Source organism: Sodiomyces alkalinus (assembly GCF_003711515.1).
Source record: "Sodiomyces alkalinus F11 unplaced genomic scaffold SODALscaffold_1, whole genome shotgun sequence".
In the NCBI taxonomy this organism is placed as follows: Eukaryota; Fungi; Ascomycota; class Sordariomycetes; order Glomerellales; family Plectosphaerellaceae; genus Sodiomyces; species Sodiomyces alkalinus.
The window spans coordinates 5,161,558-5,187,641 of NW_021167079.1; the positions used below are offsets into that span (position 1 = coordinate 5,161,558).

General features: G+C 54.1%; 10 protein-coding genes across 10 annotated transcripts; 6 read left to right on the plus strand and 4 right to left on the minus strand.

Annotated features, from left to right (window-relative positions):
* Positions 1-81: 81 nt before the first annotated feature.
* On the plus strand, positions 82-1,554 carry SODALDRAFT_288860 (exoribonuclease CSL4). The gene is made up of 2 exons (XM_028608613.1): positions 82-790; positions 898-1,554. The coding sequence occupies exons 1-2, from the start codon at positions 314-316 to the stop codon at positions 1,066-1,068; spliced, it is 648 nt and encodes a 215-aa protein (XP_028470886.1). The 5' UTR covers positions 82-313; the 3' UTR covers positions 1,069-1,554.
* Positions 1,555-1,850: 296 nt separating this feature from the next.
* Positions 1,851-3,702, plus strand: SODALDRAFT_327248 (hypothetical protein). The gene has a single exon (XM_028610382.1). The coding sequence runs from the start codon at positions 2,178-2,180 to the stop codon at positions 3,249-3,251; it is 1,074 nt and encodes a 357-aa protein (XP_028470887.1). The 5' UTR covers positions 1,851-2,177; the 3' UTR covers positions 3,252-3,702.
* SODALDRAFT_30122 (hypothetical protein) lies at positions 3,401-3,976 on the plus strand. The gene has a single exon (XM_028608897.1). The coding sequence runs from the start codon at positions 3,549-3,551 to the stop codon at positions 3,885-3,887; it is 339 nt and encodes a 112-aa protein (XP_028470888.1). The 5' UTR covers positions 3,401-3,548; the 3' UTR covers positions 3,888-3,976.
* Positions 3,977-4,615: 639 nt separating this feature from the next.
* SODALDRAFT_269517 (nitrogen metabolic regulation protein) lies at positions 4,616-5,989 on the minus strand (the record flags this gene model as incomplete). The annotated part of the gene is made up of 1 exon (XM_028607665.1): positions 4,616-5,989. The coding sequence occupies one exon, from the start codon at positions 5,987-5,989 to the stop codon at positions 4,616-4,618; it is 1,374 nt and encodes a 457-aa protein (XP_028470889.1).
* A 3,856-nt stretch (positions 5,990-9,845) lies between these two features.
* On the plus strand, positions 9,846-10,122 carry SODALDRAFT_327251 (hypothetical protein). Its single transcript, XM_028610383.1, has one exon. It carries the CDS (start codon positions 9,947-9,949, stop codon positions 10,112-10,114), a length of 168 nt encoding a protein of 55 aa, XP_028470890.1. The 5' UTR covers positions 9,846-9,946; the 3' UTR covers positions 10,115-10,122.
* Positions 10,123-11,244: 1,122 nt separating this feature from the next.
* Positions 11,245-12,759, minus strand: SODALDRAFT_304902 (FCF1 small subunit). The gene is made up of 5 exons (XM_028608992.1): positions 12,574-12,759; positions 12,205-12,490; positions 12,026-12,126; positions 11,848-11,958; positions 11,245-11,792 (listed from the first exon to the last, which is right to left on the minus strand). Exons 1-5 carry the CDS (start codon positions 12,607-12,609, stop codon positions 11,733-11,735), a joined length of 594 nt encoding a protein of 197 aa, XP_028470891.1. The 5' UTR covers positions 12,610-12,759; the 3' UTR covers positions 11,245-11,732.
* Positions 12,760-12,975: 216 nt separating this feature from the next.
* On the plus strand, positions 12,976-14,399 carry SODALDRAFT_355279 (hypothetical protein; the record flags this gene model as incomplete). The annotated part of the gene is made up of 6 exons (XM_028613799.1): positions 12,976-13,048; positions 13,281-13,494; positions 13,786-13,989; positions 14,068-14,130; positions 14,204-14,241; positions 14,338-14,399. 6 exons carry the CDS (start codon positions 12,976-12,978, stop codon positions 14,397-14,399), a joined length of 654 nt encoding a protein of 217 aa, XP_028470892.1.
* Positions 14,299-15,944, plus strand: SODALDRAFT_30399 (hypothetical protein). Its single transcript, XM_028608966.1, has one exon. The coding sequence runs from the start codon at positions 14,473-14,475 to the stop codon at positions 15,679-15,681; it is 1,209 nt and encodes a 402-aa protein (XP_028470893.1). The 5' UTR covers positions 14,299-14,472; the 3' UTR covers positions 15,682-15,944.
* A 402-nt stretch (positions 15,945-16,346) lies between these two features.
* Positions 16,347-21,081, minus strand: SODALDRAFT_268715 (ATP-binding cassette transporter protein; the record flags this gene model as incomplete). The annotated part of the gene is made up of 3 exons (XM_028607619.1): positions 16,347-18,678; positions 18,759-20,536; positions 20,641-21,081. 3 exons carry the CDS (start codon positions 21,079-21,081, stop codon positions 16,347-16,349), a joined length of 4,551 nt encoding a protein of 1,516 aa, XP_028470894.1.
* Positions 21,082-22,675: 1,594 nt separating this feature from the next.
* Positions 22,676-24,933, minus strand: SODALDRAFT_266932 (INO80 chromatin remodeling complex Ies1; the record flags this gene model as incomplete). Its single annotated transcript, XM_028607520.1, has 2 exons — positions 22,676-24,276; positions 24,417-24,933. The coding sequence occupies 2 exons, from the start codon at positions 24,931-24,933 to the stop codon at positions 22,676-22,678; spliced, it is 2,118 nt and encodes a 705-aa protein (XP_028470895.1).
* Between the last annotated feature and the right edge of the window lie 1,151 nt (positions 24,934-26,084).

The following is a 26,084-nucleotide window of genomic DNA, read 5'->3' on the forward strand; positions in this document are numbered from 1 at the left end:
GTGCGAATACGAACCTGGAAGTATCCGTACTACCTAATAATTACATGGTAGCGAAAGAAAAAAAGGTCAAGCCTTCGCTCACCTTAAGGTACCTTACAACGTACTTTACCTAAGGTAGTCTCAACCTCACTACCTACACTTTACTCGCCTTACCTCACCTTAATAATTCAACTCGCCTTGGCCATCAAAGACTAGCGGAACACACTGGAGAATCTGATAGTTTAACAGCTGCCCCTCTACTCGCCGGCGTTAGCCCACTCCCCCGAACCAAGACAACTTCTTACACACAAATATCGGCACTGCAAACGTGCCCATGGCAGAACCAGCAGAGATTCCCGCCATAGCCGTCCCGGGCAAGACCCTGGGCCCGGCGACACAGTACCTCCCTGGTCCGGGAACCCACGTCTACGAGGGCCAGGTTGTGTCCTCTCTCCTCGGCCAAGTGGTGGTTACTCCCGCGCCGTCATCGTCCAAGACCGCGGGCGGCCCGGCCAAGCGGCTGACGCGCATCGCGGGGGCGCTGGACAGGGGCGAGCGGGCGACCATCTCGGTGTCGCGGCACGGCGGGCGGAAGCGCGAGGTCCTCCCGGACGTCAACAACGTGGTGCTGTGCCGCGTGGTCCGGCTGATGCCGCGGCAGGCCATCGTGACGATACAGCAGGTGGGAGACACGGTGCTGCAGACGGAGTGGCAAGGCGTCATTCGGTCGCAGGACGTGAGGGCTACCGAGAAGGATAAGGTTAAAATTCACGAGTCGTTTAAGCCCGGCGATATTGTACGGGCCCAGGTGGTGAGTTGTTTTTCCTTTCTTTTTTTCTTTTTTTCTTTTTTTTCTCCCCTAAAGACCCGCCGAGTCGAGAGAGTCGAGACTGATTTGGTCATGGATACATCTGCTAGATCTCGCTGGGTGACCAAGCAAACTATTACCTCTCTACGGCGAGCAACGAGTTGGGTGTCATCATGGCGACCAGTGAATCCGGCAACGACATGGTCCCCATCAGCTGGAAGGAGTATCTTGACCCCGAGACGGGCGTAGCTGAACCACGAAAGGTTGCAAAGCCAAATTGAGTGCCTACAAGGTGTTTTTCGCGATTAGGGCACATTGCCCCTTAATTCAGCCTTGGTCAAGGATGCAGGGCGAATGGCACCGTCTTACTGAATATTAAGACGTTTTCTCTTCATATTTAGCCATTGGAGGAGCAGACCGATTTTGTCAGATGATGGCTGAAAAGGCTTATCTGACCAGTGCCACCAAGTCTCGGTCATCGACACGGGGATATGAGTACGATATCGCAAAGGGGAAGGGATCTGGAATTGAAAGTGTCTGGCCTGCTTACGATAAGAGCAAGACACCACCAGCTCTCGCATTCCAGGAGGGGCAGAGGGGCTCATGAGAAAGAAGACGCAAAAATGCATCGGCGTGTCGTGTCAAATCACCAACTGTGATGCGATGCGCCGGACCTGAACCAAAATAAGGGGTGTTGGTCATCTAGCAAAATTTTCATATACCAGGAGCAGATTAAGGAGATATTTTGTGCAGAAATTGACCTCCATAAATGTCCTTAGCCATAATGCGTGATGAGGATCAAATCTGCCCTCAATTTCACATATTCCATTCGGATTTATTGAAGGGAGAGAGCGAGCGTCCCTGGAAATACGAAGAGAGCGGAGAGAATCGGAGCCGAGACGGACAAACCACTGGTGCGAACAGCTGACACACATGCCCCGGCACCTGCTTACAAAGCCGCTGCCAATGTCGAGCCCAGACATTTGGAATGGGCCGAGACTCTCGGACTGTCCAGATCCTAAGGGGAGGCGCAGTGCTTCGGCGGCTGACCACGGACTCGTCGCGACCAGCCACCACACTACGGATACAGATAACTTGACCCCCAGCACACCGTACGAACTCTTTTTCGTGGGGGGTGTCTTCCCTTTTCTTTTCCCTCCCTTCATACTTCGTACTTATTTCTCGCTCCGTCAACAGCAGCAAGGTCATGCCATCTTGCTCCCCCTACCCACGAAGCAAGGGATATCATTAACGCCTTGCACCGCCGCCCAAACGTCCCCTAGTCACCCGTCCGCGATTTTCGAGATCCGCCGCATTTCCACAGCAAACTTTAGTCTTCATTCATCTTGACTACGACCTCGGACCTCTCATCATGAGCACGACAGTCACAATGGCGACTGTTGCCGCTCCGTCCCCTCCACCAACGTCGCTCTCTCTCACCACCGACCCGCCGAACCCCGCCGCGTCATCCTCCCGCTGCTGTCCTGGCTGCGGTCTCGCCCTCCCCCCGCCGAATCCCGCGTTCCAAACAGATGGAGAAAGAGGAGGAGCAAGGGACGAGGGTGCAGCAGCATCACTCACCGAAGCCCAGGCCCGCATCGCCGACCTCGAGGCCCAAGTCAGGCTCCTCAACCAGAAAGCAACAGCAGCCATTGACCGGTGGGCCGACTACGAAGACGAACTCGCCCGTCTACGCCAAGAGCTAGAATCACGAGGAGGACGAGGAGAAGCAGGAGGAGGGCAAGACACTCCACCGCCACCACCCCCGAAAGGACAAGATCCATCGTCCTCTCCAACCCGCTCCTCCTACCTCCCTTCCTCCGCAGGCGGTGTCGCCAACCGCCTCTCTGCCCTCCTTTCCCGAAAATCGACCCCGAACCTCCGTCCCGACAGCAATAACAACAGTAATAATAACAACAACAACAACAATACCAACAACAACAACCCGTCATCCCCAGCCTCGGACGCCGCAGCACCACACCACCTCTCCCCCGAATCCTCCTCCGCCTCCGCCTCCGCCGCCGCCGCCGTCGCAGCCTCTCACCCGCTCAACGCCCACGCCGACCTCCTCTCGGCGCTGCGCAGGGAGCAAAGCCTCCGCGTGGCGGCCGAGAACCGCCTCACGGCGTCGAGCCACGAGGTCGAGGAGCTGAGCGCCAGCCTCTTCGAGCAGGCGAACGAGATGGTGGCCACGGAGCGGCGGGCCCGGGCCAAGCTCGAGGAGCGCGTCGAGCTCCTCGAGCGCCGCGACGCCGAGAAGCGGCTGCGTCTCGAGAAGCTGGAGGGCGCCGTGGGGCGGATCGAACGCGTTCGCGCCTTGCTTGGCGAAGGGAGGCTGGGGCGAGCGAGGGCTGGCGGTGATGGTGATGGTGATGGTGCCGGGGGCGAGGAAAAGGAAGAAGGAAAAGAAAAACAACAACGGGATGACAAAGAGGAAGAAGGGAGGGACGCTGTCACCGTCTGAGTACATGGACTCTCTCTCTCTCTCTCTCTCTCTCTCTCTCTCTCTCTCTCTCTCTCTCTCTCTGGGGAAAGAATTATTCTCCCGGTTCACTTGGGAGGGAAAACCTATACTCAGCCACCCGTCCAAATTACTTATGCTACATGATGAGATACAGACACAGACACGCATGTCTGAACTTCGGCAATCAAGATAACGCAGAATGAGAAACGACGGAATGGACTATATACATGCGGTTGGGGCATATTGGAAACGAAGGAACATTTAGCAAGTTCAGTTAGGGTTCAGTTAGGGTAGGACATGGGGAAGCTTTGCATCATATATCGACTACAACAAGGAGCGTCATCTCTCTTCTTTCAGTCGCTCATTTACTCTTTGGTGTATCCCCGACATTCGCATCATCAGGGGATTGGACCTGCCATACATACCTACGTAGTTGACTCTTGTAACGCTACCGCGCATGTCATTGTCATCATTCCATTCACGTCATTACTCCTCCTATATCTCAGGAGCCATCGTCGGGTAGTCGGGTACCGGCGAAGACAGCACCGCGGGATGCAATGCGTAGCATTTCACATCCGTACGCAATGCTCTCCCTATTCTTATCCAGATGGACAATCAGTATATAAGGCCCTTTAGTAACCCCCTATATCCATAACTATCAAAGGGTTGTCTTACATATTATCAAAAGTCCTCAACGCCTGCTATACCCATTCGTACACTGCGAGCCGCACCCGTATTGTTACTGTACCAGCCACATGGATCTTCCCCCGCGCTCCCCCCACGCCAACCCCCTGCCCTCACAGGCAGCACCAGATGAGAACAACTTCGCATAATTATCCCCCCCCCTCTCCCCACCTTGCTCTGGCGGGCCCAGTTTCTTTTCTTCCCCGTGGGTTCCTCGGTGGCGACATCAGAATATCACTCATTATCAGTCCCCCAAAGACGAAGGTAGAAACGATCTTCGAGGCCCAGAATTTATCAATATTCATTAAAGATGCATTCCCTAATCCCTTCTCGGAATTTCCCTTCTCTTTTTTTGGTTCGTCCCTTCTCCAAATCCCTATTCCTTTCCCGGCCTTCCAGCTCCTTGAACCAAACGCGACTGACTTCCTGCTCCCCAACAGAAACAAAACCAAAAGAAATCCGAATCCCAGATCGCCGGTGAAAATCTGCAGCTTTTTTCTCTTTTCTTTTGGGTAACCAAAACGCCATGCCAGATAGAAAAACGATATATAACAGACAACAACAAAAAACCCAAAAAAGGCGGAAAAGAGAAAAGAAAATCCCTCCCGACCAAGAATCCGTCGTTTGCGCCCCGATAACGAAAGCCAAGGGTTGAGATTTTGTATGCCTCGAAAGATCGTTCATGCAAGCCATTCTTCCTCGTCACGCTTCCGGCCTTTCATCACGAGCATCTCGTCTTGGTCATCCTCGTCCTCTTCTTCCTCGCGTGTTGCTTGTGACATGGTTTCGGCGTGGGTGGCTTCCTCATACCCATCGGCAGCGTCGTCATCATCTTCCAGCATCCATGTCAAGCCGTTGGCTTGTTCCTCGAGCGGGAAGACCTCGCGCGCATACTCCTCCAGGCCCCGCGGACCTTCCCAGAGAGACATGGACTGCTCCGGGCAACTCCTGTCCAGCTCCACGTCGCCAAAATACGGCGGCTGCTTCTTGGGGTCGTCGTGGCCTAGGCTGAACAGCTTCTCCAGCGCTTCGAGCTGCTCCCTGTACCCCGTGGGGATCTTCACGTTCAGCTCGATGGGCCCCCGAACGTACTTGACCGGACGGCCCACGCCCCGCGCAAAGACCTCGCAGGCCTCGCGTGGGGTCAGCATCTCCCACGCCAGCGCGATACGCCGGCCCCGCCACTTCGATAGGCCGTCTTTGAAGATCTGCAGGATCGCTGGCCCGATGTCGTGCTCGGCATCAATCCACGGCAGCTTGACATTCTCGTGGAAAGGGGCCTGCCAGAGGAAAGAGCCATCGGACTGAAGTTCCATGCAGAACAGCGGGTACCGCAATGACGTGAAGTTGTTGTTGTAGATTCCAGTGTACACAAACGTCGCGGGCAGATCCATCCGGCGGATGTACTCCTCCACCTGGTGCTTCGAGGCCCACAGGGGAAGGGATGGCCACTCCGGGTTGTACGCGGCGTGGTCCGGCATCGAGGAGTAGATGTAATGCTGGACGCCGGCCCTCTTGGCGGCATCGGCAAGTGCCTTGCCGATCTGGAACTCGTCGCCATAGAAGGTGGTGTTGATGAAAGCCAACTGGACCCCGCGGAAGAGGTCGGAGATCAGATCATGGTTGACGCCAACACCGCTGATGGGGCCGTTCCTGGTGACGTCTCGGTTGTCCGGGGTTGGCTTGTGCCGCGTGTAGAGTTCGCCTACGAGGACGGTGACGTTGGGGTTCGAGCTGACTTCGGTAGCGACGACACCTTCGAGGTTGCGCAACTGGGCGCGGACGTGGTATCCAACAGCGGTGGCAACTCGGATGAACGACGCGGCCTGGCGACCGCTGGCGTTGATGACGGCAATGACCTTATCGGGGGACTGCATCGGACGTTTCTTGGGGCGGAAGGTCAATGAATTGTTTCTCGAGACGAGCGGAGAGGTGTCCGAATAGGACGACCGCGAGTGTTTGTGGGTGCGGTTCAGTTCCGTGACGTGCTGGTCGCGGTGACGACGGTTAGCGGGCCGGGTGGGAATCGCGACCCCAGAGACTTGGGAAGGCATTAGAGTCACCATCTCGACTCAACAAATTACGGCGCCAGGCGAGTGCCGGGGCCGGAGACAATTTGGGAGAGATCAAGGAACGAGGGGGGGAATATGGGATAGCAGACTGAGGGTTGAAGAGAGTAATGGGTTGAAAGGGGAAAGAAGAAAAAAGGAAGAAAAAAAAAAGAAAAAAAAGGAGGGAAACAAAAGTAGGGCCCGAGGCGGGAAGAAGGGCTAGGAAGCTTCGTCCCCGCCGTTCCCCAGATTTGATAGCGTCCTTGAGCGGGAAGGGGAACGCGGACAGGTTGAAATGGTGGTAGTTGGATGTGGAGAACTAAAAGAAACCACTCCCGAAAACGGCTCTAACGCCGGAAGATAATCAGCCAGACCATATAAGACGCTCAAGAAAGAAATAAAGGTCCGGTGTCCGAGGACGAAGCACCAATGCTGATACGCAGGGCGGTGAGCCTATTACAGAGCAGGCAGCTATCACGGACAACAGAAAGCTATCAATGCAGGGGGGGGGAAACCACAGGGTCGGATGATGACAGCCCTGGGCTGCGCATCGCGGCCTTTATCAGAGTGGTAATCACGCGACTCTTCAAGACAGCAAGGGGGCAACGAACTGTGTAGGGGGGGTATCGCGCAATTCAGGATGAAATGATGAAAGTTGAGGGAAAGGAGTAGAAAAGAAGAGATAGATAATAATACATAAAGGTGACTGAGCAACTTACACAAGTATCCGAGACCGGGCAAGCTGCAACAAACAGGTCGCCAGAGGGAAAGAAGTACCTTACGAAGCGAAGTACGAAAGTACGAAGAGATAGCGGGGCGCGCGGTCGACGTCGTTATCAGTTGGCGTGGACAAGGTCTGCGTCGGTGACGGGCGATGGCGGGGTCACCCCGGAAGGCCAAGCGTTTTGGTGCGAGTTGAGATGGATCCGATTCGAAGAAGGATTAATCGGCCAAGCGATCTTGGAATTTTTTTTTCTCTTGTTTTCGGAATCGACCCCGGTAGGAGAACAGCTTTGTTGTGACGTCTAAATGCTCCGAGATAAGGAATCGAGATTATGAAACGATGTGTGGTGTCAAAGGATTTCGGGACGAAGCCGATGAAGCCGGGCGAGCTCGAGCTTGGGTTGGGTAATGAAAAAGCACCCGAAGGCGGGAAAGAGGTTCAAAGAAAGAAACGAAGCTGCAAAATCGGCTTCTGTGTCCTTTGATGTCGAGTCCTTTTTTCCCCTCTTGTTTCTCTCTGTTCTCTTATCTCTCTCTTTTCTTTCCTTTTTTTTTTTTTTTTTTTTTTTTTTGAGTTGAGACCGACAATGACGCAGGATTACCAGCGTCCAACTATCAAGGTTCACGTCAGGGGGTCGTCCAGCAGGGCTGCCAGGGGAAAGAGGGGAATGTCCTCCAATCGGGAAGAACTTTGACTGTCCTGTCCCTGTCTGCGCACAACTGGGCCGCCTAAAGGGACAAGGGAGAAAAGGGAGAGAGGGGAAACCGCGGTTGGTTATCGGCCAATGCTGACCAGGGTTAAAAAAAGTTGTTTGCAATTCGAGGTGTTGGTGCGTCGGTGGCTCACGGATCGGAAGATTTGGATGGTATAGGCGCAAAGAGGCGAGATGGCGAAATCGGTTGAGACTTGTGCGAAGTAAACAGTAGTGCAATAATTGCTCTGTACTCCGTAATCTGGTGTCTGGTCGTTCTTCTCTGCTGTCTTTTTTTTTTTTTGCGCCGCGATTCGTTATGGACTGGAAGGTAAAGCTGAATGCGCATAGTAAGATACAAGTTCCATCTCTTGGAGCATCGAGTTCTCGATACGAAATCTAAGGATATGAAGGGGGCAGAAAAAGAACCTACCAGGCCGAAAATAAGCACCAACTCGGACCATCAAGCCGGAACGGAACCCACAACCCCGGTACGAGAGGACTAGAGGTTGAAGAGAGGGGAGAGAAAGGTCGACGATTATGCCGATGGGATCGGAATTGGGTATTTCGGAAGCAGAATCGGAACACGGTTCAAGGCAAGTAACTTGCAATGAACTATGTTCGTCGATGAATTGATAATCGCAAAAGCTCAAAGCTCGACATCGAATGCCCGGCGACTTTCGGGATTTCTGCTTTATCTTTGCACTGAGCTGAAACTGGACTGAACTAGAGCCAACCTCAACTGAGCTGAGCCGACTTTTTGTCTTTTTCTAGGTTTGTATCCGACGTGACTTTGACCTGTGCATTTGTTCTTTTATTACTTTCTTTCCTCCCGCTCGAGGACGTTGACCGTCTTTTAGTACCTCCCGGGGATCATAGGGCGACAGCGGTCAAGTTGGACACTGACCAAATTGACAAAATCACATAATGCTTTCCCCCCAATCATTCTTGTCGCTTGTTATTAACAGTTTTACCGTTTCCCCATTTTCCCCCTTGAGCGGTGCCCGGACTTGTCCCCTCCCCCGAGGTACCCACGTAGGTACGTCCACCAAACACACAATTGATCGCCTGCCGTGATGCAAGCTCGTGGCTCCATGACTGGATTACCCGTAGCCGGGAATCGTCGCCAATTTGGAGCCGGGGACCCTCCCTTTCTGGTTCCCTTTGTCGTCCATTTCTCGGTCCCTCCTTGCCCCCCCTTTTTTTTTAGGGCGCCCTTTCTTTTATTCGCACTCCCAAAACCACAAACCACTTACTTGCCCAGTTCTCTGCACGGGATACCCATCTTCAGACGGCTCTGGGGCTGGGGAGGGGCGACGGAGGGGGCGACGATGGAGCCCGGTGCAATGGTGCTCGAACTTCCGAGCCCCAGAGGTTGGGATTAGGTAAAAGGTTGCTTACGGTTGGCCAGACTAAGCATCCGTCGTCTTTGTGAGTCCACAAAATCCGGCCCAGAAAATGTAAAAGTGCATCCCGGGCTGGGGATGAGAAGGAAATTTTTTCTAGATCGATCGTCCAAGCTGTGTGTACTTCGTACTACCTGCTTAGTACGGAGTACGGACAGCTTGAGGGAGGGGGGGGGAAACGTGGAGGAGGAAACAGAAATGCAAAAAGTAATTTCAATGGACGGAATACAGATAAAAAGACAGCTCACTCCGTTGGCTCCTTCTCTCCCACACCCTAAAAACACCTACGAATACATGTACATACCTACGTATGTATGTACCTAGTTATTAAGCTACCACAAAGCACAAAAGGAAACCACTTTGCAGTTTCTTGTCCTTCCACGGAAGCCGCCTTTACACGTGTATTACGGCTATGACCACGAAGTTGACCATACATAAGGTAGAGCGTCTAGGCACTGTACTAATCATGTACATCATGTGGCTTATGCATTGAACTGCCTGACGCGGGGGGAGAAGACCCATTCCCCGGTACGAATAACTCAAAGTACACTGTCGATACGGAGTACACGCCGTCAACACGTTTTCAGGTCCCGAGAGGGCTTGCATTCTAGTGTATTCTCCGTGCCGAGCAAGTTACCCCTCCTTCCTGAATGGGAGAGCTATGCCTGCAGCTCACACTGTGTTGTCCATCAGCATGACCGCTCACGGTCTCACCTGACCCTCTGCGTGACCACACCGGCAGGTCTCGACCACGAGAGAACCACTTAGCAGGCTTCGTTCATATTTCCCACATCCGTATTTCGGCATTCCGGTTAGATCTTAACATCTCCGCGGGAAGTTTAATCATACCCCAGGGTAAGTGACTTCTCCGATACGGCAAACCCTGGCCAGTACCTGTTGCCAGTGGCATATCAGCGTGACGTATTCAGCAAACAACTTATACGAAGTAATCACCAGCCAATCTCATCCGCAAGTGAATGAACGGGCATCTCATACATAATTAATTCGTAGGTATTCGTCTCGTAGGCACTGAGTACACGTGTATTAACCAGCCCACGGAATCCTGTAGGTACGTCCGAATACGTAGTACGAAGTAACTACGAATACCTCGACTTCAGAACTGTACCTTACGAAGTGCCATGTATTTCGCAGACTTGGCAGGGCAGCAAGTCACCCCCCCGCAAATCTCCATACCAGCCAAGCCGCCGGTGGGAACGCGAAGGAAAGTAGACAGGGGAGAAAGTGAGAAAGGGAGGGAAATGGTAGGTATTGTATTGTTGGCGACCCGCCCTCCTGTTTGTTCGTGATATCCATAATATAACTGTGACACCGGGAATTCTACGAAGTAATTACCTGTCCCGCTCCATGTCGATTATTTAGAAGGTAGTGTCATAGCGGGCCTACGTACATCGTACGTCCACAAATCGCACAATACTCACGGTGTTATTACCACCAGCCCGAGGGCCGAGTTTAATATGTTCTTGCTTGCGAATTAGACGTGGGGATTCAGTTTCCAGACGAACCGCACTGACACAACACCCTATGACTCCTATTCACATCACCCTACGCAACTTGCCCATGGTCATCTGAGAACGTTCGTCCGTTGGCTTGCGAGCATATCCACGTTGACGAGGCAATGCCGAGGTGTATTCGTATTCAGGGAAGAAAAGGGGAAAAAGTGTCTTGGAGGCAAAACATAGCACTCACGCGCTCAACCTCGTCTCCAGCCGTAACGGGCTCCGGATCGAACGCTTGGAACCCCGCATGAAGATGTCGTATAGTCCACCGTCCGAAGACTACAAGTGAGGAGTTTTGCGTTCATGAAAAGGAAAGCGCCCCCGACATTCTGCGACGTGCCGACGAGTGTTTCGTATTGCCGATGCAAGAGTCAAACCGAAAGTATTTGACATGGATGGCCAACGTTGTCAGAGATCCGGGTACGGAATTGAGGTCCTGGGCTGGGAATGGATGTCCTGTTGCCAAGGTACTCCACGGAAAGCAACATCGACTTCTGGAGAACGGGCCCATCGACAGAGTCCAGCACTGTCTCAACGACGGCCCCCCCATCCTCTGCGCCTCGGTTATGTCTCTCGCGACGGCCATAAAAAATACCGATGAGATGGAAGACGGCCCAAGCGCTGGATGATCTGGATCGGCCGATCCATCACGTTCTCGTGGGAACATCAATATGTTGTCCCGACATGGCGCCTTCACGGCTACGGCGGCGCGGTCAGCGATTGTGCCTGTGCCTGTGCCTGTGCCTGTGCTTGTGCCCGGTGAGCCACCGACGCGAGACAGCGCATTAACCAATCCTTACATAGGTGATAATCCATGGCGGTGTAACTCGTCACGGTCTCGAAGGCTTAGCTCTGCGAAGCTGGTTCCGAAAGTTCAGTGGCAAGTATGTCCCTCGGCAACTCCGTGTCACTCTCGATGCCGTAAATCATGGCTGCCAAAGGTCAATGTGAAACGACATAGGACGAGGTCGAGTGTGACATCCAGTCACCACATCCTTTTTTATATAAAATCTTCACCTCGAGCAGACTGATTGGGCAAAGCTTGCCGGGATCACAGTGAAATCCCATCTCGAGCCGTCAAGCCATGTGGTGACGGAAGCCAAGACGTAATGGTCCATCTGTGCTTGCTGGTGGAGGAGGAATTCTATGTCGGCGCTTGACGTGCCATAGACGAGCAAAACGCTTGTCCGCTCCGCTCCGGGTGCACGCTAAGAACGTGCATCTTGGTCAATAGGGTGTGGTAGAGGGTATATGAAGGTAGGCTTTGGTTCCATTTCAGCCATGACGCTTTGAACAACATGCAAATCATAAATAATGCGAAACCCCGGCTTCCCATTCGCCCCCATTCCCTCAAAATGGCCTTTTTCCATTCATGTTCCCATTCTTTCTTTTTTTGTGCAATTTTACTTTATTCCAAGGCTCCTGGGAGCCTTTCTATGAAGTACTTTCCACGCCCAACCTTCATTATCTGAGAAGGATAGTTAGTACGGTTATGTTACGAATGCTGAGAAGTATAAACCTACCGGCACTCCAGGAATCTTCCGAAGCCTCTGTTGTAGTTGCTTGTCCTGGGTTGCAACGATATAGATTCGGTCTTTGGTTACTCGATCCACCAGGCAATCATCTCCGTAGACCTAGTACGTGTTGCGTCAGCAATGACAGTCTGACCGAAACAAAAAAGAGGGGGAAGAAGAAGCATACTCCTTTGTGCAGACACTTTACCCGCTCCCACCGCTCATCTTTGGCGATTCTCCTGGCAATCCCATATGAAGGACCTAGCTTTTCCAACTCTCCTATGATGCCTACATACAAGAAACATTAGTATACGGCAGGTCGTAAGACGGATGGAGGTGCGCAGAGAGAGGAAGGGATCGTCTCACAGTCGGTAACGACAGGAATGCATGTGGCATATAGACAGTCCATCATGGTTTCGAGAACAGGGAGCTTCATCTGAACGGTGCGGTTGAAGAAACTTGTGTCGACGAGGACGCTATAGGGTGGTACGAGGGATGTGTTGGCGGCGAAGAACATCTGGCTGGGCATCTGGGGCACTTCGCGGACGAGTTCGCCGTCGGCGGCCTTCGTCTTGCTTGCGGCGAGGGCTTCTTCGTTCTTTTTGATGTTCTCCTTGCGCCGAGCGTCGTTTTTGCCTATCACGCGCTTGACCTGTAAAGAAATCGGTCAGCATGGAGAAGTCCGGGGCATCATAGTGCTGCCGCTAGGGGAGGAATGGACGAGGGTTGAAGTACGGCGGCGAATTTGCGAGTTTTCTTCTGCACACCCATCTTCGACTCCGGAAACGAAGGCGGATCAACGGCGGCGAGTATACCAAGTCAACAGGATGGGAGGGAAATCAAAGGGCGGCGTGGGCTTTCTGTCTCTCTGGTATCGATGTGTTGTCTTGAAACGAAGGGCGTTTTCTCGAGGGCTTCAGTGGGGGGAACACTGAACGAGGCGCAAACAAAAAATCAACAAGGCTGAAGAATCAGCTTATCGATTGCGACTGTGGAGTGAGGTACCCGAGGTACTTCATACAGCCTTGCGGGGCAGGGAAGGATCGAGGATAATATTACCTAAGGTAAGATAATTACTAATTAAAGGTACCTCGCGAAGAGAGTCGGGTACTTCGTAATTACTTCGCACTCTGGTTCATGGCGAACCATCATTTGACATTCCAGGTTCCCACGATTCGGAACATGGCGCTGCCCATTCATGGCACGGCAGGTTGTCTCATTCCTACCTATGAAGTATAGTATGATAAAAACATCGCGTACATTTGATCTAGACAACGCTGCACGAAGAGATACTCATTTCTTCTTCATGTTTCCCTCTGGAGTACCGGCCTTTTTCTTTTATTATTATTATTATTTGCGATGGATGTAGAGTAATACGAAGTACCTTACCTTTTCCGAGGACACCATGAGACAGACTACCTTAAGTGCCTACCTTACCTCAGCCGGCCTTAATTTGAAACCCATCGAACATCAGGAGAAGTCTTCGACGTCAAACCACGTGCTGCAAAGGCGACGGACCTTGGCTAGGGACGGCACCTACGTAGGTTATCATAATCAAGGGCACCATCACTCCCTTCGTCCCTACGGTTACCAGGTCATATTTGGAGACGCTAATGGAGGAAAGATGAGCGAGTCCATTCTCCCTCCTCCCTGGAGGTAGAGACGGAACCAAGGCGGAATGGACAATACGAGCTAACGAAGGCCTTTGCATATTACCTTACCTTACATACAAACATAGTGCCGGTTGAAGATGTATCCGAACTGCATCGTTGGTAACCATGAGATATTACAGTGTTGTATAGGCCAATGAGACTGTATGTATCGTACCAGTTTAGTAAGGTACGAAGTACTACGGAGTATCAAATAAGGTACCTTGTTTGCTCTCCCTTCTCCCCTTTTATTTCCCCTTTTCCCTCCCCACCCATTTCCAACCCCTTCTGCCGTCAGGTCAGTCCTGGCAGGACCTCTTTCCGCCCGTCTTATTATTACGGAGTCACCATCGTTTCTGCACGTCCCTCCCACCCTCTCTCCCAACCCTCCCAACCCTCCCAACCCTCCCAACCCTCCCAACTCCCAACCCCCCATTCATTGGCCTGGTACCTACCCCGTACCATACCAATACGAAAGTACGTTGTACCGCCCTGGCCTGAGGTCGGACTTGTCCTTTATTCAACCCTTTTCATTTTCATTTTCATTTTCTCTTCCTCTTCTTTTTGGCCCTCTCTGGAGATTTTTACTTGTCCGGTCATCATCAACGACCGACATCAGCATCAATCAGCTTTTTGATTATCAGTAATGATCTAACCCGTCAGACCGTTTCGCTCGCTATTTTCTTCTTTTCTTCTTTTTGTCCGTCGCCCGTTAGCGCCACAATCGTTTTCAACGCCCTCCACTTCAGCCCAAGTCGAGCAAATATAACTCTCGTTACAGAACAGAATCAAACCCCCCTCTATTTTCGGCACATATACTCGATTCGCCGAACACCTCTCTCATCCCGAGCAACCGCCATTTCGCCTTTCGATACTGAACAGGCCGGCGTCGCCTCATTTCTCTCCCGCTAGGCCGTGTCATCACGCGTCCTTATATCCTACAGTCACAGTATATACAGCATCCCCATAACCGCCAGTACGGGCCATGGTGCGCATCCGTTTCGCCTCACAACGCTCGGCGCTGGTCCATCCGGCCCTTGCTGCTGTTGCACTCTTCGCCACGACATCCTTGGCCCAAAATAACAATGGTGGTGGTGGTGGTAATAACAACAACAACAACAACAACAACGATGACAACGATGACAACGATAGCCCTCCCTCGGTTGAAGACAGCGGCCCTTCTCCGGCTCCCGAAAACGAGGACAATGAAGGTGACAACGAACCATCGCCACCAGCTCCGACGCCTAGTCAGGACGAAGAAGAGCAGAATGAGGAGCCACCACCCACCCCTACACCTTCCCCGGAGCAAGAGGATGAGCCGACACCAACTCCGACCCCCGACAATCCAGACGACTCGAGCCCGGCCCCTACTCCAACCCCGGCGCCAACTCGCACCGAGGCGAACGATGAAGAGTTCACGTCCTTCGCTTCTCTCACCAACGCGCCCCTAATTGTCACCTACCCGCCCGCCGCCGTACCTCCAACCGTCAACGCCCCCTTCACGCAGCGCTCCTCTGCTCCTGAGGGTACAGTTTTCATCGTGGTCGGCGCCATTCTCGGAGCGTTTGGTCTCGGCATCCTCCTCTGGCGTGGCATCGTCGCTTGCCTCCTCCACCGCTCCGTCCGCCGCGCCGCCTTGGCCCAGCACGACTCCGACAGCAAATCCGCCTTCCCGGCACCTCCCGCGCCCTTTTACAAGTACAGCGACCACAATTCCACACTCTCTCTGTCGGCCGCCGGCAACGCCCGCGGCACTCGGCGCACCAACCGCGGCCCTATCCCCTCTGCCACGCCCAGCCAGTCGAACCTCTTCTTCTCTCCGACCGCCGCCAGTGGTGCTGCCGGAAGTGGCGGCGGCCGCGACTCGCGCTTCCTGCCCTCTGGCTTCTACGCCGCCGGAAACCCTTCGAGCCCTGGACACACTCACTCTATCAGCCTGACCAATCTGCGGCCCGACTCGCGCGGTCTCTCGCGGAACGCCATGCGCGACCACACGCCGCCCGAGTCGCCCCAGTTCCCTCCCGCGCGCCGCGATATGAGCACGAGCTCGTTGAACCTTTCCGGGCCTCCTACGACCGGTCGCGCTCCCAGCGCATACTTGGAGGACCTGCTGGATGAGAACCCAAGCGCCTTCCCACCTAGCAACATGCCGCCGGCGAATCCACAACGGGGGTCACCGGGGTCTCGCTTCTGAACGACAGCAGAGGTATATTTATGTTTGTATTTTAAAGTCAAGTCATTTGTAAGGGCCGGAAAAGGGCTTGTAGTAGCTTGGTGTACGAGGGGCTTCAGGTCGGGCCCTCCAAGTTCAATGGAACGTGGCGTTTTTTTCTTGGGATAAAGCATCGAGTGTAAACTCTTGGGAGTATCATTTGCCAATAGAGTACTATGCATGCATTTCGTCTTATCTTCTTGTTATTATTTCTCCTGCAATGGTTAACTCAACCCCTGCCTCCATGGTACAAACTTTGTGCTGTAAAACGCCAGCTGGAAGTGCTCCGTTCAGCATGTTTCGTTAGGGGGGCGTAGGCCACCGCTCTTGGAATGACATTAGGGGGAAGAAAGAGAATAGAACATCGTTGTGTAATTACGTTGCAATACCAATTACGCATCTTTGCACATCTGTCGCAGAGGGCGAGAGTCTGAACCAACCCCACCCACGCCTTGCACATATATCTCAGCAACGTAGGCTGGACGGCACAGACTGAGACCTATATATTATGTATGCTATTGTTTTATATGATGACTTCTCTATGGTCTTTCCAAGCCCTTGCTTCCCACACATGCGTGTCTGTATTATGTACATTAATATTTCCATGATTTCCAACGTTCCCTCCTTCGTTTCCGTAACCCTCCGCATCAGGTTCCCTTGCCCTCAATGTCCGAAGAAGCCTCAGGAGACGGCCGGCCAGCACCGGTGGTTTCTGCGCTCCGTACAATATCCTCCGCGCGAATCAGACTACGATCGCACATCCCCCGGAAAATGCCGCCCTCCCTATGCCACAGCTCCAGCGGCGTTCCCAGCTCGGCGATACGCCCGGCGTCCATGACGCAGATGCGGTCATAGCCGATGATGGTCCGCAGCCTGTGCGCAATACACAGGAGCGTCCGGCCGCGGAACCCGGTAGCGATGGTGTTTTGGATCTTATCGTCGGTTTCCATGTCGACCGAGCTCGTCGCCTCGTCGCAGACGATGATGCGGGAGCCCCGCACGAGCGCCCTCGCCAGCGCCATAAGCTGTCGCTGGCCCAGCGAGAAGTTGAGGCCGTCCTCCTCGACCGCCGAGTCGAGGTGGAGGCGAGACGACGCCTCGTTGGACAGCGGGTCGGCGGTCAGGTTCGCGCCCGCGGGGACGAGGTCGGCTTGGCGCAGGGCCGACCACAGCTCGAGATCGGTGTGCTCGTTAAACGGGTCGAGGTTGGACCGGATGGTGCCGCGGAACAAGGTCGGGTCTTGCGGGATGATGGCGAGGCGAGACCGGAGGTCGTGCAGGCCGATGGTGGAGATGTCGACCCCGTCGATGACGATGCGACCCCCCGACACCTCGACCAGTCGGAAGAGCGTGGACATGATGGAACTCTTGCCGGCGCCCGTGCGGCCGACAATGCCGATGCGCTCGCCTCCAGCCACGTGCAGCGTGAAGCCCTGGAGAACGAGCGGCAGGTTGGCACGGTAGCGCATCTGGACGTCGTCGAAGATGATTTCGCCCTTCTCTGGCCACGAGGGCCGCACCTCGATGGTATGCACGGGCGCTTCTTCCTCCAGCTGCGTGCCGTAATACTGGAGACGCTCGACGGCGTTCATGCCATTCTCGACCTCGGCCAGCTGCCGCACCGTGAACTGGATCATCTGTACCGTGGCAAGGATATAGCTGAGGACCAGGCCTCCGGTGCTGGGGGGCACACTAAAGCGTGAGGTGACAACAAGGATGCCGACCGTGAATACGAGCAAATTCCCGACGAGATCCAATCGCACCGACAACCACCGTTGGTTGGAGAAAGTGAGGTAGTACGCGGCGTTCATCTTGTCAATGGCGGTCCGCAGGTCGGTGATGAAGTGATCCTTCAAGCCATACGCCCGGATGCTGGCCGTGCCGCTTAAGCCCTCGGAAAACTTGGCGAAGACGGTCGAGCGCAAGACGGACTCGAAACGCTTGATCTCTCGGGCGGACGACCGGTAATAGGCGGCAGCGAAGATGAAGAGGACGGAAAGCGGGACGAGGGCGAGGGCGAACCAGTGGAAGAATGCGATGACCAGGGCGAAGACGGAAAGGATCATACCGAGGGTGAGGAAGTACATCCGGAAGGCGTCGGTCAAGTTATTATCCATGATATCGACGTCTCGCGAGAACCGGTTGGTGATCCGGCCGAGGGGCGTGGTGTCGAAGAAGGACATGGGCGCCCGGAGGACCCTCGTGACGGCACGCCGGAGCATGACCCTGCTGGCGTTGGTGCCGAAGATTGAAAGCATGACCGAGAAGCAAAACATAAGGAAGGCTTGGGCGAAGCCCAGGGCGGCATACACCCCGATATAACCTCCTGTCGCCATGCCGAAGTGGTCGCTTGTCCAATACGAGAGCCACAGCCCCGTCATCATGTTGGCCCCGAGCGCGATAACCAGGAACAATATAACCAGCGGCGCGCTGAGAACCGTGCCAGACGCACGAATATACGCGCTGTAGACGGACCACGGAACGCTCGACACGGCTCTTTCCTCCTGTTGCATGAGTGCACCACCTCCTTTTCGCTTCTTCTCCTCGACCACCCCTGACTCGTTCGTTTCGGCCACCGGTCCCTCGTCTCTCTTCTCCTCAACCGCGGTCGTCTCCATCAGATGTTGAAAACTCTCCGAGTTGCTCATCAGATTATCAAAAGTATCGACGGCGACAATTTGGCCGCCTTCCATCCAGACGATCCGGTCGCAGCGGTTGAGAACCCACAGCTGGTGAGTCGCTAGAATTCTGCATTTGTCTTTCAGCAGGCCAAGGATGGCCCTGTCAAAGATATGTCGGCCAACGTGGGCGTCTACGGCACTCAAGGGGTCATCCATGAGGACGATGTCTGCGTTGTAGTAGATGGCTCGGGCGATATTGAGGCGCTGCTTCTGGCCACCGGAGATGGTAATACCCTTCTCGCCAATCTCTGTCGCATCGCCGTTGGGTAACATTTCGAAATCAGGACGGAGTGCACACCTGAGGGGTTTGATCGAGTTAGCTAGGCTAGGGGCGTGGGTGTGAGCAGTAGGGGATGAAAGAGAAAAAGTCCGGCATACGCGTCGATCACCTGGTTGTACCAGTCTCGGTCCATCTCCTTGCCGAACAGGATATTATCGCGAACCGTGGCATTCCGAATCCAGGCATACTGGGGACAAAAGGCCCTCGAGCCTCCCAAGACCACCTCCCCTGAAGTTTTCCTCATGTCCCCGGCCAGGGCCGCCAGGAGAGAGCTTTTGCCGCAACCAACGGTACCGATGACAGCTACCAACTCGTTTCTAGCAACCGCCAGCTCCAACTGCTGCAGCTTGAAGGGTTCCCTTTCGTCCGCCCAAACGGTACTGCGGCTAGAAGCATCGCCCCCCGAAGAGGACGGCGGCCGGGCCGCTCCCTTCGCCGCCTGGGTCCCGTCGTTTCCGGGTTTGGAGCCCTTCCCTTTTCCCTTCTCGGACTCTTTCGTCGTCGGCGTCCTCTCCCAGGTGAAACTAGCCCCGTGCAGCTCGAGGGCATTCTCACCACTCGGTTTCCGTGTGACGTCCTCTTCCCGCTCCTCGGCCAACAGAAACTCCTGGATCCGCTTGATGGACGACCAAGCGTCGACGACCTGACCGAGGACCAGGGGGAGCAAATTAAGCGGCATGCGGAGGCCGTTGAACAGGGCCAAGGACGAGAAAATCTCGGCGGGCCGCATGGTGTGGTCGGTCAGCGAGTAGGTGATGAAGGCGAGCATGCTGGCGAAGATGGGCATGGACATGCTGACGGCGTTGATGGCGTTGCGGATGGCAAGAAGCGACTGGATGCTGTGGATTTCGCGCTTGCGGATGGCCTTGAGCCGGTCGAGGAAGGCAGATTCCCAGCCGAAGTACTTGACGAAGCGAACCGACGACAGCACCTCCTGGGTGAGGCTTACTCTTTGGTCGGTGATCTTGTTAATGGCCTTTCGGCGCCTGAACAGACTCCTGATGGCTCTTGCCAGGAGAGGCACGCCGACGGCAAGGAGAGCGAAGCCGGCAAGCGCACTGTAGCCCAGGTTGACGATGAGGACGGCCAAGGTGATGAGGATGGCGAGGGGTCCCGACCAGACCATGTGGAAAAGCGCGGAAGCTTGGTCAATGCGGTACGTATCGACGCTCATCAAGTTGATGATGCGTCCGTTTCCCCAGCCGGCACCGTCACCGGAGATACCCGGGGCGGCGTCAGACTTTGTTGGGCGCTTGCCGTTGCCCTTCTTCCCCTCTTCGCTCTCCTTCTTTTGATCTTTCTTTTTCTCCTCCTTGTTCTTCTCTCCCGCTTTCTCCTCCTCGGATCCCTCATCCCCCTCCGTGGCGCTGCTATCATGCTCCGAGGAGTCGACTTCCTTAGCGCCACCAGCTTTGGCCCGGCCCGATATGGACATGGACTTCTCGAAAACGAAACTGATAAGAACAGCCCTCGTCTGGCCACCGACCATCATGCCGCGGTAGATGAAGTGATTGACCCCCAAGCTCTGCAGGATCTGCATGGCGGTGACACCGAGAACGAGACCGATGCCCTGGCCGATTTGGGGCGCCGAAGTTCCGGCGATGGCGGCATCCCAGGCATCGTTGGCGAACTGAATGAGATAGCGGAGGATGAAGGGCGACATGACCTGGAAGATGGTGGCCATGACCTGCAGGATGCCACCGAGCCAGAACTCGAAGAAGAAGGTCTCGTGCATGGCCCAGAGAAGAGGGTGTTTGTCGCCCCTGTCCACGCGCTTCTGGAAGGACTTTTTGAGCTTGAGGGTCAGCTTCTCGGCAGCGCGGTCTGGGTTCACGGTCCATATGTCATTGTGCTCAAGCTGCCTCTTATATCCGACCTAGAAAGGGAAAAACCGGGCATTAGGTTATGATACGAAGAGACGCAAAGTTTTGGAAGGCTTTCTCGGGAAGAAGAAGGGGGACAATGTTGTCGGGGGCTCACACTCATCAACGGTGCCATCCATTGAAAGACGAGAAGGCTGAAGAAGCCAGCCGTGTGCTCCCTCGACACGGACCTCTCGGCAGGCACTGGAGGGATAGCGCCCCATCGCAGCGGGTTGGGCGTCTTATACCATGGCTTTGTCTCGGAAGTTGTTCTCGATAATGCCGAGGCGGCACCACTGAGATGGGTGGCATGGCTTTGAGTGACCCCTAACGTGGTATGAGGGGGCTGCTCGGGCTCTTCGGGATTCTCGGGATTCTCGATCTTCACCTCCTCCTCGCTCGATTCCCCGACTCCATCGTCATCATCACGTTTGCTGCCATCCCCTTGACCAATCTGTATGATATAGGGGCCACCAGCACTTTCGTCTTGATCATTTGGTTGAATAGCAGCAGGCAGGGGATCCGGCGCCTTGGTCACCTTGTCGGCAGAATCTGCCATGTTCGACGCAAACCGAGAATCAACTCGCTGGGGTTAAAATATTGGGCCAGGCGAGGCGAGGCGAGGTTAAGGGCGGTTCAAGTGAGGGACGAAGTTCACCTGCTCAACGGCAATGAGCAAGAACGGCGAAGAAGTATCACAGGTGATTCCAGGGAGGCATAGTCGTTCGAGCGAGTAAGGAGGCCCTGGAAGGCGAGAAACGACCAAGTAGGTGAAGACGTAGAAAGCGATGATATAAATGGAAGATGTGATGTGTATGATGTGTTTCTTTCGAGTATGGCCTGATATTTGAGCAGCCGAAAGACTGGAGAGAGGCGTGAAGCTGGGAGCCGGAACTCGGTGCCGAAGACGACGTCGTGCTTTGTTAAAATGAAAAACCTGGCAGTCTGAGAATGCTGAGAACCGGGCCGAGAGAGAGAGAGAGAGAGAGAGAGAGAGGTTCAATCGAATGTGATAGATATCTATAGAGGCTTAGGCTTCCTTATAAAATAACGCGGACCGGAGATATCATCGAGAAGAAAGAGAACGGGGGGGGACAGGCTGCCGGAGGCAACGCAGGATTATCAAAGTCCCCATGAAGTCCATGGGTCATCAAGTTGCTACTACACGAAGTACCATTCATCTTAACAAGTCCGACGTTGTATTGTTACCCCGGCCGGGCCGTTGGACAAAAAACGGGTTCCACTATCGGACATGGAACGTCCGACTTGCCGACAACCAAACGCTTTCTCACCTTGTCGAGGTACCGCAAAAAGCGTCCTGATTTTTGAGCCTTCGTTGGTACCTGTACAGGTACAGGTACTCATCTGAAATCACAACGGACGTTGGTCGGTATCTCCGTTTTAGGAGGATTTGATTTCATAGCTCATTTTCAATGGTGATGACGTGCCAAGGCCTCCGCAAGCCGCGTGTACGTTGTATGTAAGTGTACGTGTATTTTACGAAGGTACAGTGGCCTGACAAGAGGATCGAGGTACTTTATAAAGGTACGACGCGATTAATCACAAGTGAAGCGCTTCAGTCCATTTGATCAACTCGCTGTATTATTTATTCAATGTCTTCTTCGCCAGACGGATTCAGAACTACTGATGTCTACCTTGGTTTTATGAGCAAAGCGTCTTTCCCGACGCCCTTCTAATCAATGCTCTCTATCCTATTTTATACATAATTCCTTTCCTGTTCCCCCTATCCGTGACAAAGTAGTCCGTCGTCCGGGGATTCGTGCATAACATCCTGAAGAGCCTGACTAAACGGAAGCCCTGTACACCATAGGCCATATTTCTTGAGCTCTCTTCTCTGACCTTCCTCGTTGCCAGGCTCCGATATTTTTGCCGCTGTGCCGTTGCTGCGGATTCCCCCTCAACACCGTAATGAATACAATGAAAGAACAAAAAGTTGTACACCTGATCACCCAAACGCCAGTTGCCGGAATGATAGTACCCCCTCCCCTGGATAATCGATCCATCGGTATGGTATTCCGATAATTTCCTCTTCATCCCCTCTTGAGGCAAGTACTGAAAGCAAGAGAAGAAGCGCCGAGCAGGCCCTCAACATAGATAAGGCTCCCGCGAGCGACCAAAAGAATAGCGAGAGCCTAGTCCGACTCGGAACCCGAGTCCATAGGTCTGTTGCCGGGAGCCATGCCCAGAAGCGACCTCTCCATTTCGTCCAGCTCCTCTTCCTCTGCCGCACTATTAGAGCCGCCAGCCGTCTTATCGGCATCCTCGCCCTCGCCCTCGCCCTCGCCCACGTCTAGCATGGAGACATCTCCGTTGTCGTTACTGTTCGCCCCGCCGCGCGAGGCACGTCCAGCACCGCCGTGCTTTCGGCTCTTCGGCGCCCTGGCGCCCGCCTCAATGTCCGCCAACGTATCGTCATTGTCAACCTCAACCTCCGCCGTTCCGTTAGCCCCATCCTGCTCCTCTACCGTCGCCTTCTTCCTCTTCTTGACCGGTGCCACCACACCCTTGTTTGTGCCATTGTAAGCAGACCAGCGGTCGAGCCGTCTGACCACGCGTCGGAGGGCGGCGGCATAAGCAGCCGGCTCCTCGCCAAAGTCGTCCTTCTCCGACTTGAGCTGAACGAGTCCGGCCAGACCCTTGGTCCGGAACTTGCCTCCATCCTGAACGATGCCGGCAGCCAGCTGGCGCTGCATATCTTCCTCCATGTCGCTGTCCTCGAAAGGGTCCTGCATTTCCCCCACCCGCCGCAACGCGCGGTAGATGGCTCCTTCTTGCTTGCGCAGCCTCCGCGCCTTCCGATGAAGCTCCCGAAGCCCGCGGTCCAGTGTGTGCTCCACCCGTTCGTTCCGGTTACGTTCCACCGCAATCTGATGGGCCGTGGGAGGACGCGGCTTCCTGTTGCTGCCCACACTTTCGGCCCCTTGTTGGCCAGCGGCCGCAGGTGATAATGTGGAGCCTTCAAGCAGTTGATACTTCAGCGGCGCGCCGCGCCGGCCGGACCCTCTAGCGCTGTGTACCAGCAATTTGGGTGGTGGAGTCGACCTCGTGCTATCCATATCCGACTCTTGTCGTGAAGGTCTTATCCTAGGCAGGACCGCCGGTCCCTCCTCGGCAACGGCACGGGACGCTCTGGACCCGCGCTTGTTCTGGTTGTCAATGTACGCTTGGTCTTCTTCGAGGATCTTGGCCCGCTTTAACTGTGTCTCCCGTCCGTACTCCAGCTCGGATGGGGTATCGACATTCTCTTGAGCCTCCTCCTCGGGCGTCAGCTCCTCCAGACGCGGGACGCCCTGGTTGGCGACGTCAACGCCATAATCCACACCGGGTCCGAACGGATTCTCGTCGCATCCTTCTTCGGTAAAGTCCGATTCGAGGTAGAACCACATGATCCAAAGGAAGGCATGGGCACGCGATTGGCTCGAATAGTTGGTTTTCATAATCAGGTCGTGGAACTCCTGTCCGGGCGGGAAGTGCAACTCCGCAACCTTAGCCGCGTTGGCACAGATCACGAACAGTAGATTGACTGGGTTCGTCCGTGGGACGTCCTGAGCCTTGATCTTGTTCAAGCTTTCGGGTTCTGTGCGGTCCTCTGCGCCTCCTTTGAGAATCGACTTCAGGCGGGGGGCATCCTGAAGTTGCTTGTAGGCATGGGGGTCGTGGTTTACATCTTGGTTCGCTTGCAGGGAAGGGATTGCATGGTATGTTCGAAGCTGGGCTCGCATCTCAGGGAAAACTATTCCAAGTATGTCGGGTTAGCAAAACCAAATAAAAACGAGGGAAAAAGAAGGACTACTGATCAAGGACCAAACAAAGCAAAAATGACAAGGGGAGGAAAAGAGATAATAAAAAGCCACGTCTTGATTATTAACGTACAGTTTAATGTCGTGTTCATCCGGCCGATATTGACCAACAGACAAACCATGGCCATGTTCTTGGCAGCCTCTCGGTCGCTCAGGAGCTTGTCGCGCAGCACCTTGCTCGTCTTGCTGCTCCTCGCCATGGTATCGATGTATAGGTCGGCGAAGACTTGAGGAGGCCGGTCGGGCTCGTACGAGTTGGTGAACACGGCCATCTCGTCGTCGAATACAGCCCGTAGAAAGTCGTACTGGATGTCCTTGCGCCAAAGCGGCTCGCCATCCTCCTTCTTCAAATGCCTAATTTTGCCGATAACTGGCTGCCCCGGGGGCTGGTCCTTGGGCTGCGATTTGCTTTTGCCTCGACTCGCCTTTTCCGAGGGCTCCGGGGTGAAATCCATCATGCGCGTGTCGTCATCCTCCGTCACGGCTTGCGACATGAAAGACTTGCCTTCGTAGTGCGCTGGGGAACTGGGCGCTTCCAAGTCGGATGCAGGGCCGATGACGGCCGAGCTTGTGGGCGACATGGACGCCATGGTGAAGGTCGCGCAAAATAGGTTGCAGTTGTAACGAAAGACAAGGAAGGGTTGGTTGTGCGATCTTGGATTGGTGATTTGTTGAAGGGAACCGGTTGTCGAAAATGAAATGCGTGGAAGTCAAAGGATGAAATGGCACCTCGCTACTTTCCTCGTGCGGAAAACGGCAGCCAAATGAATGGAAGGAAGGTTTCGTCCCCGAGACTGGGATGGGGCGTGCGCGCCTTCGTATTGCCGTTGACCGCAAGAATTTGGCGAAGAGTTAGATCCGTGTTCATTGATTCTTAGGTACCTTACCTTACCTCACGGAAAACGGAGCACGGAGTATGTACATCAGATAGTGGAAGGTCGTTATCAAGGTGTGATAAACCATATTATGGTAGATGTGGAGTACCTTGTTCCGATGTATCCACACTTATTTCCAATTATTTTTCCTCATAGGTACCTTAGTTAGGCATCCCTGTGAAGTACGACGAACTTTACTTTTAGATGAATACATACACAATTTCCGTACCTTTATTTGTGTTCTGACAACGTAAATGAGGAAAGATGCGTACGATGTACGGAGTACTCCTTAAGGTACCCAATAATTACCGTACGAAGTACGGTAGGTAGTTTCAAGGGAGGGAGGCAAGACCTACCTATTGGTACTTTGAGCCATCTGGGTTGTCCAATTGACCAGCAATGTCTGGTCTTTACACCGAACACTTCAGCGAGTTCGCTGTCTTATTAGGTAATTATATTGATACATGGAAAAAGGGCGCCCCCCTAGAAAAGCACCTTAAATAAAGGGCAATAGCTAGCTAATTGACTAAGGTACCTACGTATGTGTGAGTCCTTCCACTGCTGTGACGATGATGTGATTTCACTTGAAGACCTCCGTCTACTCGGTAGGAAAATCCAAAACCTTGCTCCCGAATCCAAGCAATCAATGGATATCAGGAATGCAGCCGGTTTATCTCGACAGTAATTTCTTGCGATCAATAACAGGAACAGGAGCAGCAACAGAAACAGAAACAGTAACAGTAACACACCACTTACCAAGTCATACGAGGTATTGCGACTAGCGGGTCCTCGATCTCATACCATCTCCGTACATCACACCCCTACCTAGCAGTACGGTCCAGCTCAAGCCTCGGATCCGTCACCTG

Coding starts and splice junctions, on each gene's coding strand:
- SODALDRAFT_304902 (XM_028608992.1), bottom strand. CDS start 12,609: ATGGGTGTGCAGAAGAAAACTCGCAAATTCGCCGCC. Junction 12,491..12,573: donor AAACTCGCAAATTCGCCGCC/GTACTTCAACCC, acceptor ATTTCTTTACAG/GTCAAGCGCGTGATAGGCAA. Junction 11,959..12,025: donor TAAAGTGTCTGCACAAAGGA/GTATGCTTCTTC, acceptor AACACGTACTAG/GTCTACGGAGATGATTGCCT.
- SODALDRAFT_327248 (XM_028610382.1), top strand. CDS start 2,178: ATGGCGACTGTTGCCGCTCCGTCCCCTCCACCAACGTCGCTCTCTCTC.
- SODALDRAFT_30122 (XM_028608897.1), top strand. CDS start 3,549: ATGGGGAAGCTTTGCATCATATATCGACTACAACAAGGAGCGTCATCT.
- SODALDRAFT_288860 (XM_028608613.1), top strand. CDS start 314: ATGGCAGAACCAGCAGAGATTCCCGCCATAGCCGTCCCGGGCAAGACC. Junction 791..897: donor ATATTGTACGGGCCCAGGTG/GTGAGTTGTTTT, acceptor TACATCTGCTAG/ATCTCGCTGGGTGACCAAGC.
- SODALDRAFT_327251 (XM_028610383.1), top strand. CDS start 9,947: ATGTATTTCGCAGACTTGGCAGGGCAGCAAGTCACCCCCCCGCAAATC.
- SODALDRAFT_30399 (XM_028608966.1), top strand. CDS start 14,473: ATGGTGCGCATCCGTTTCGCCTCACAACGCTCGGCGCTGGTCCATCCG.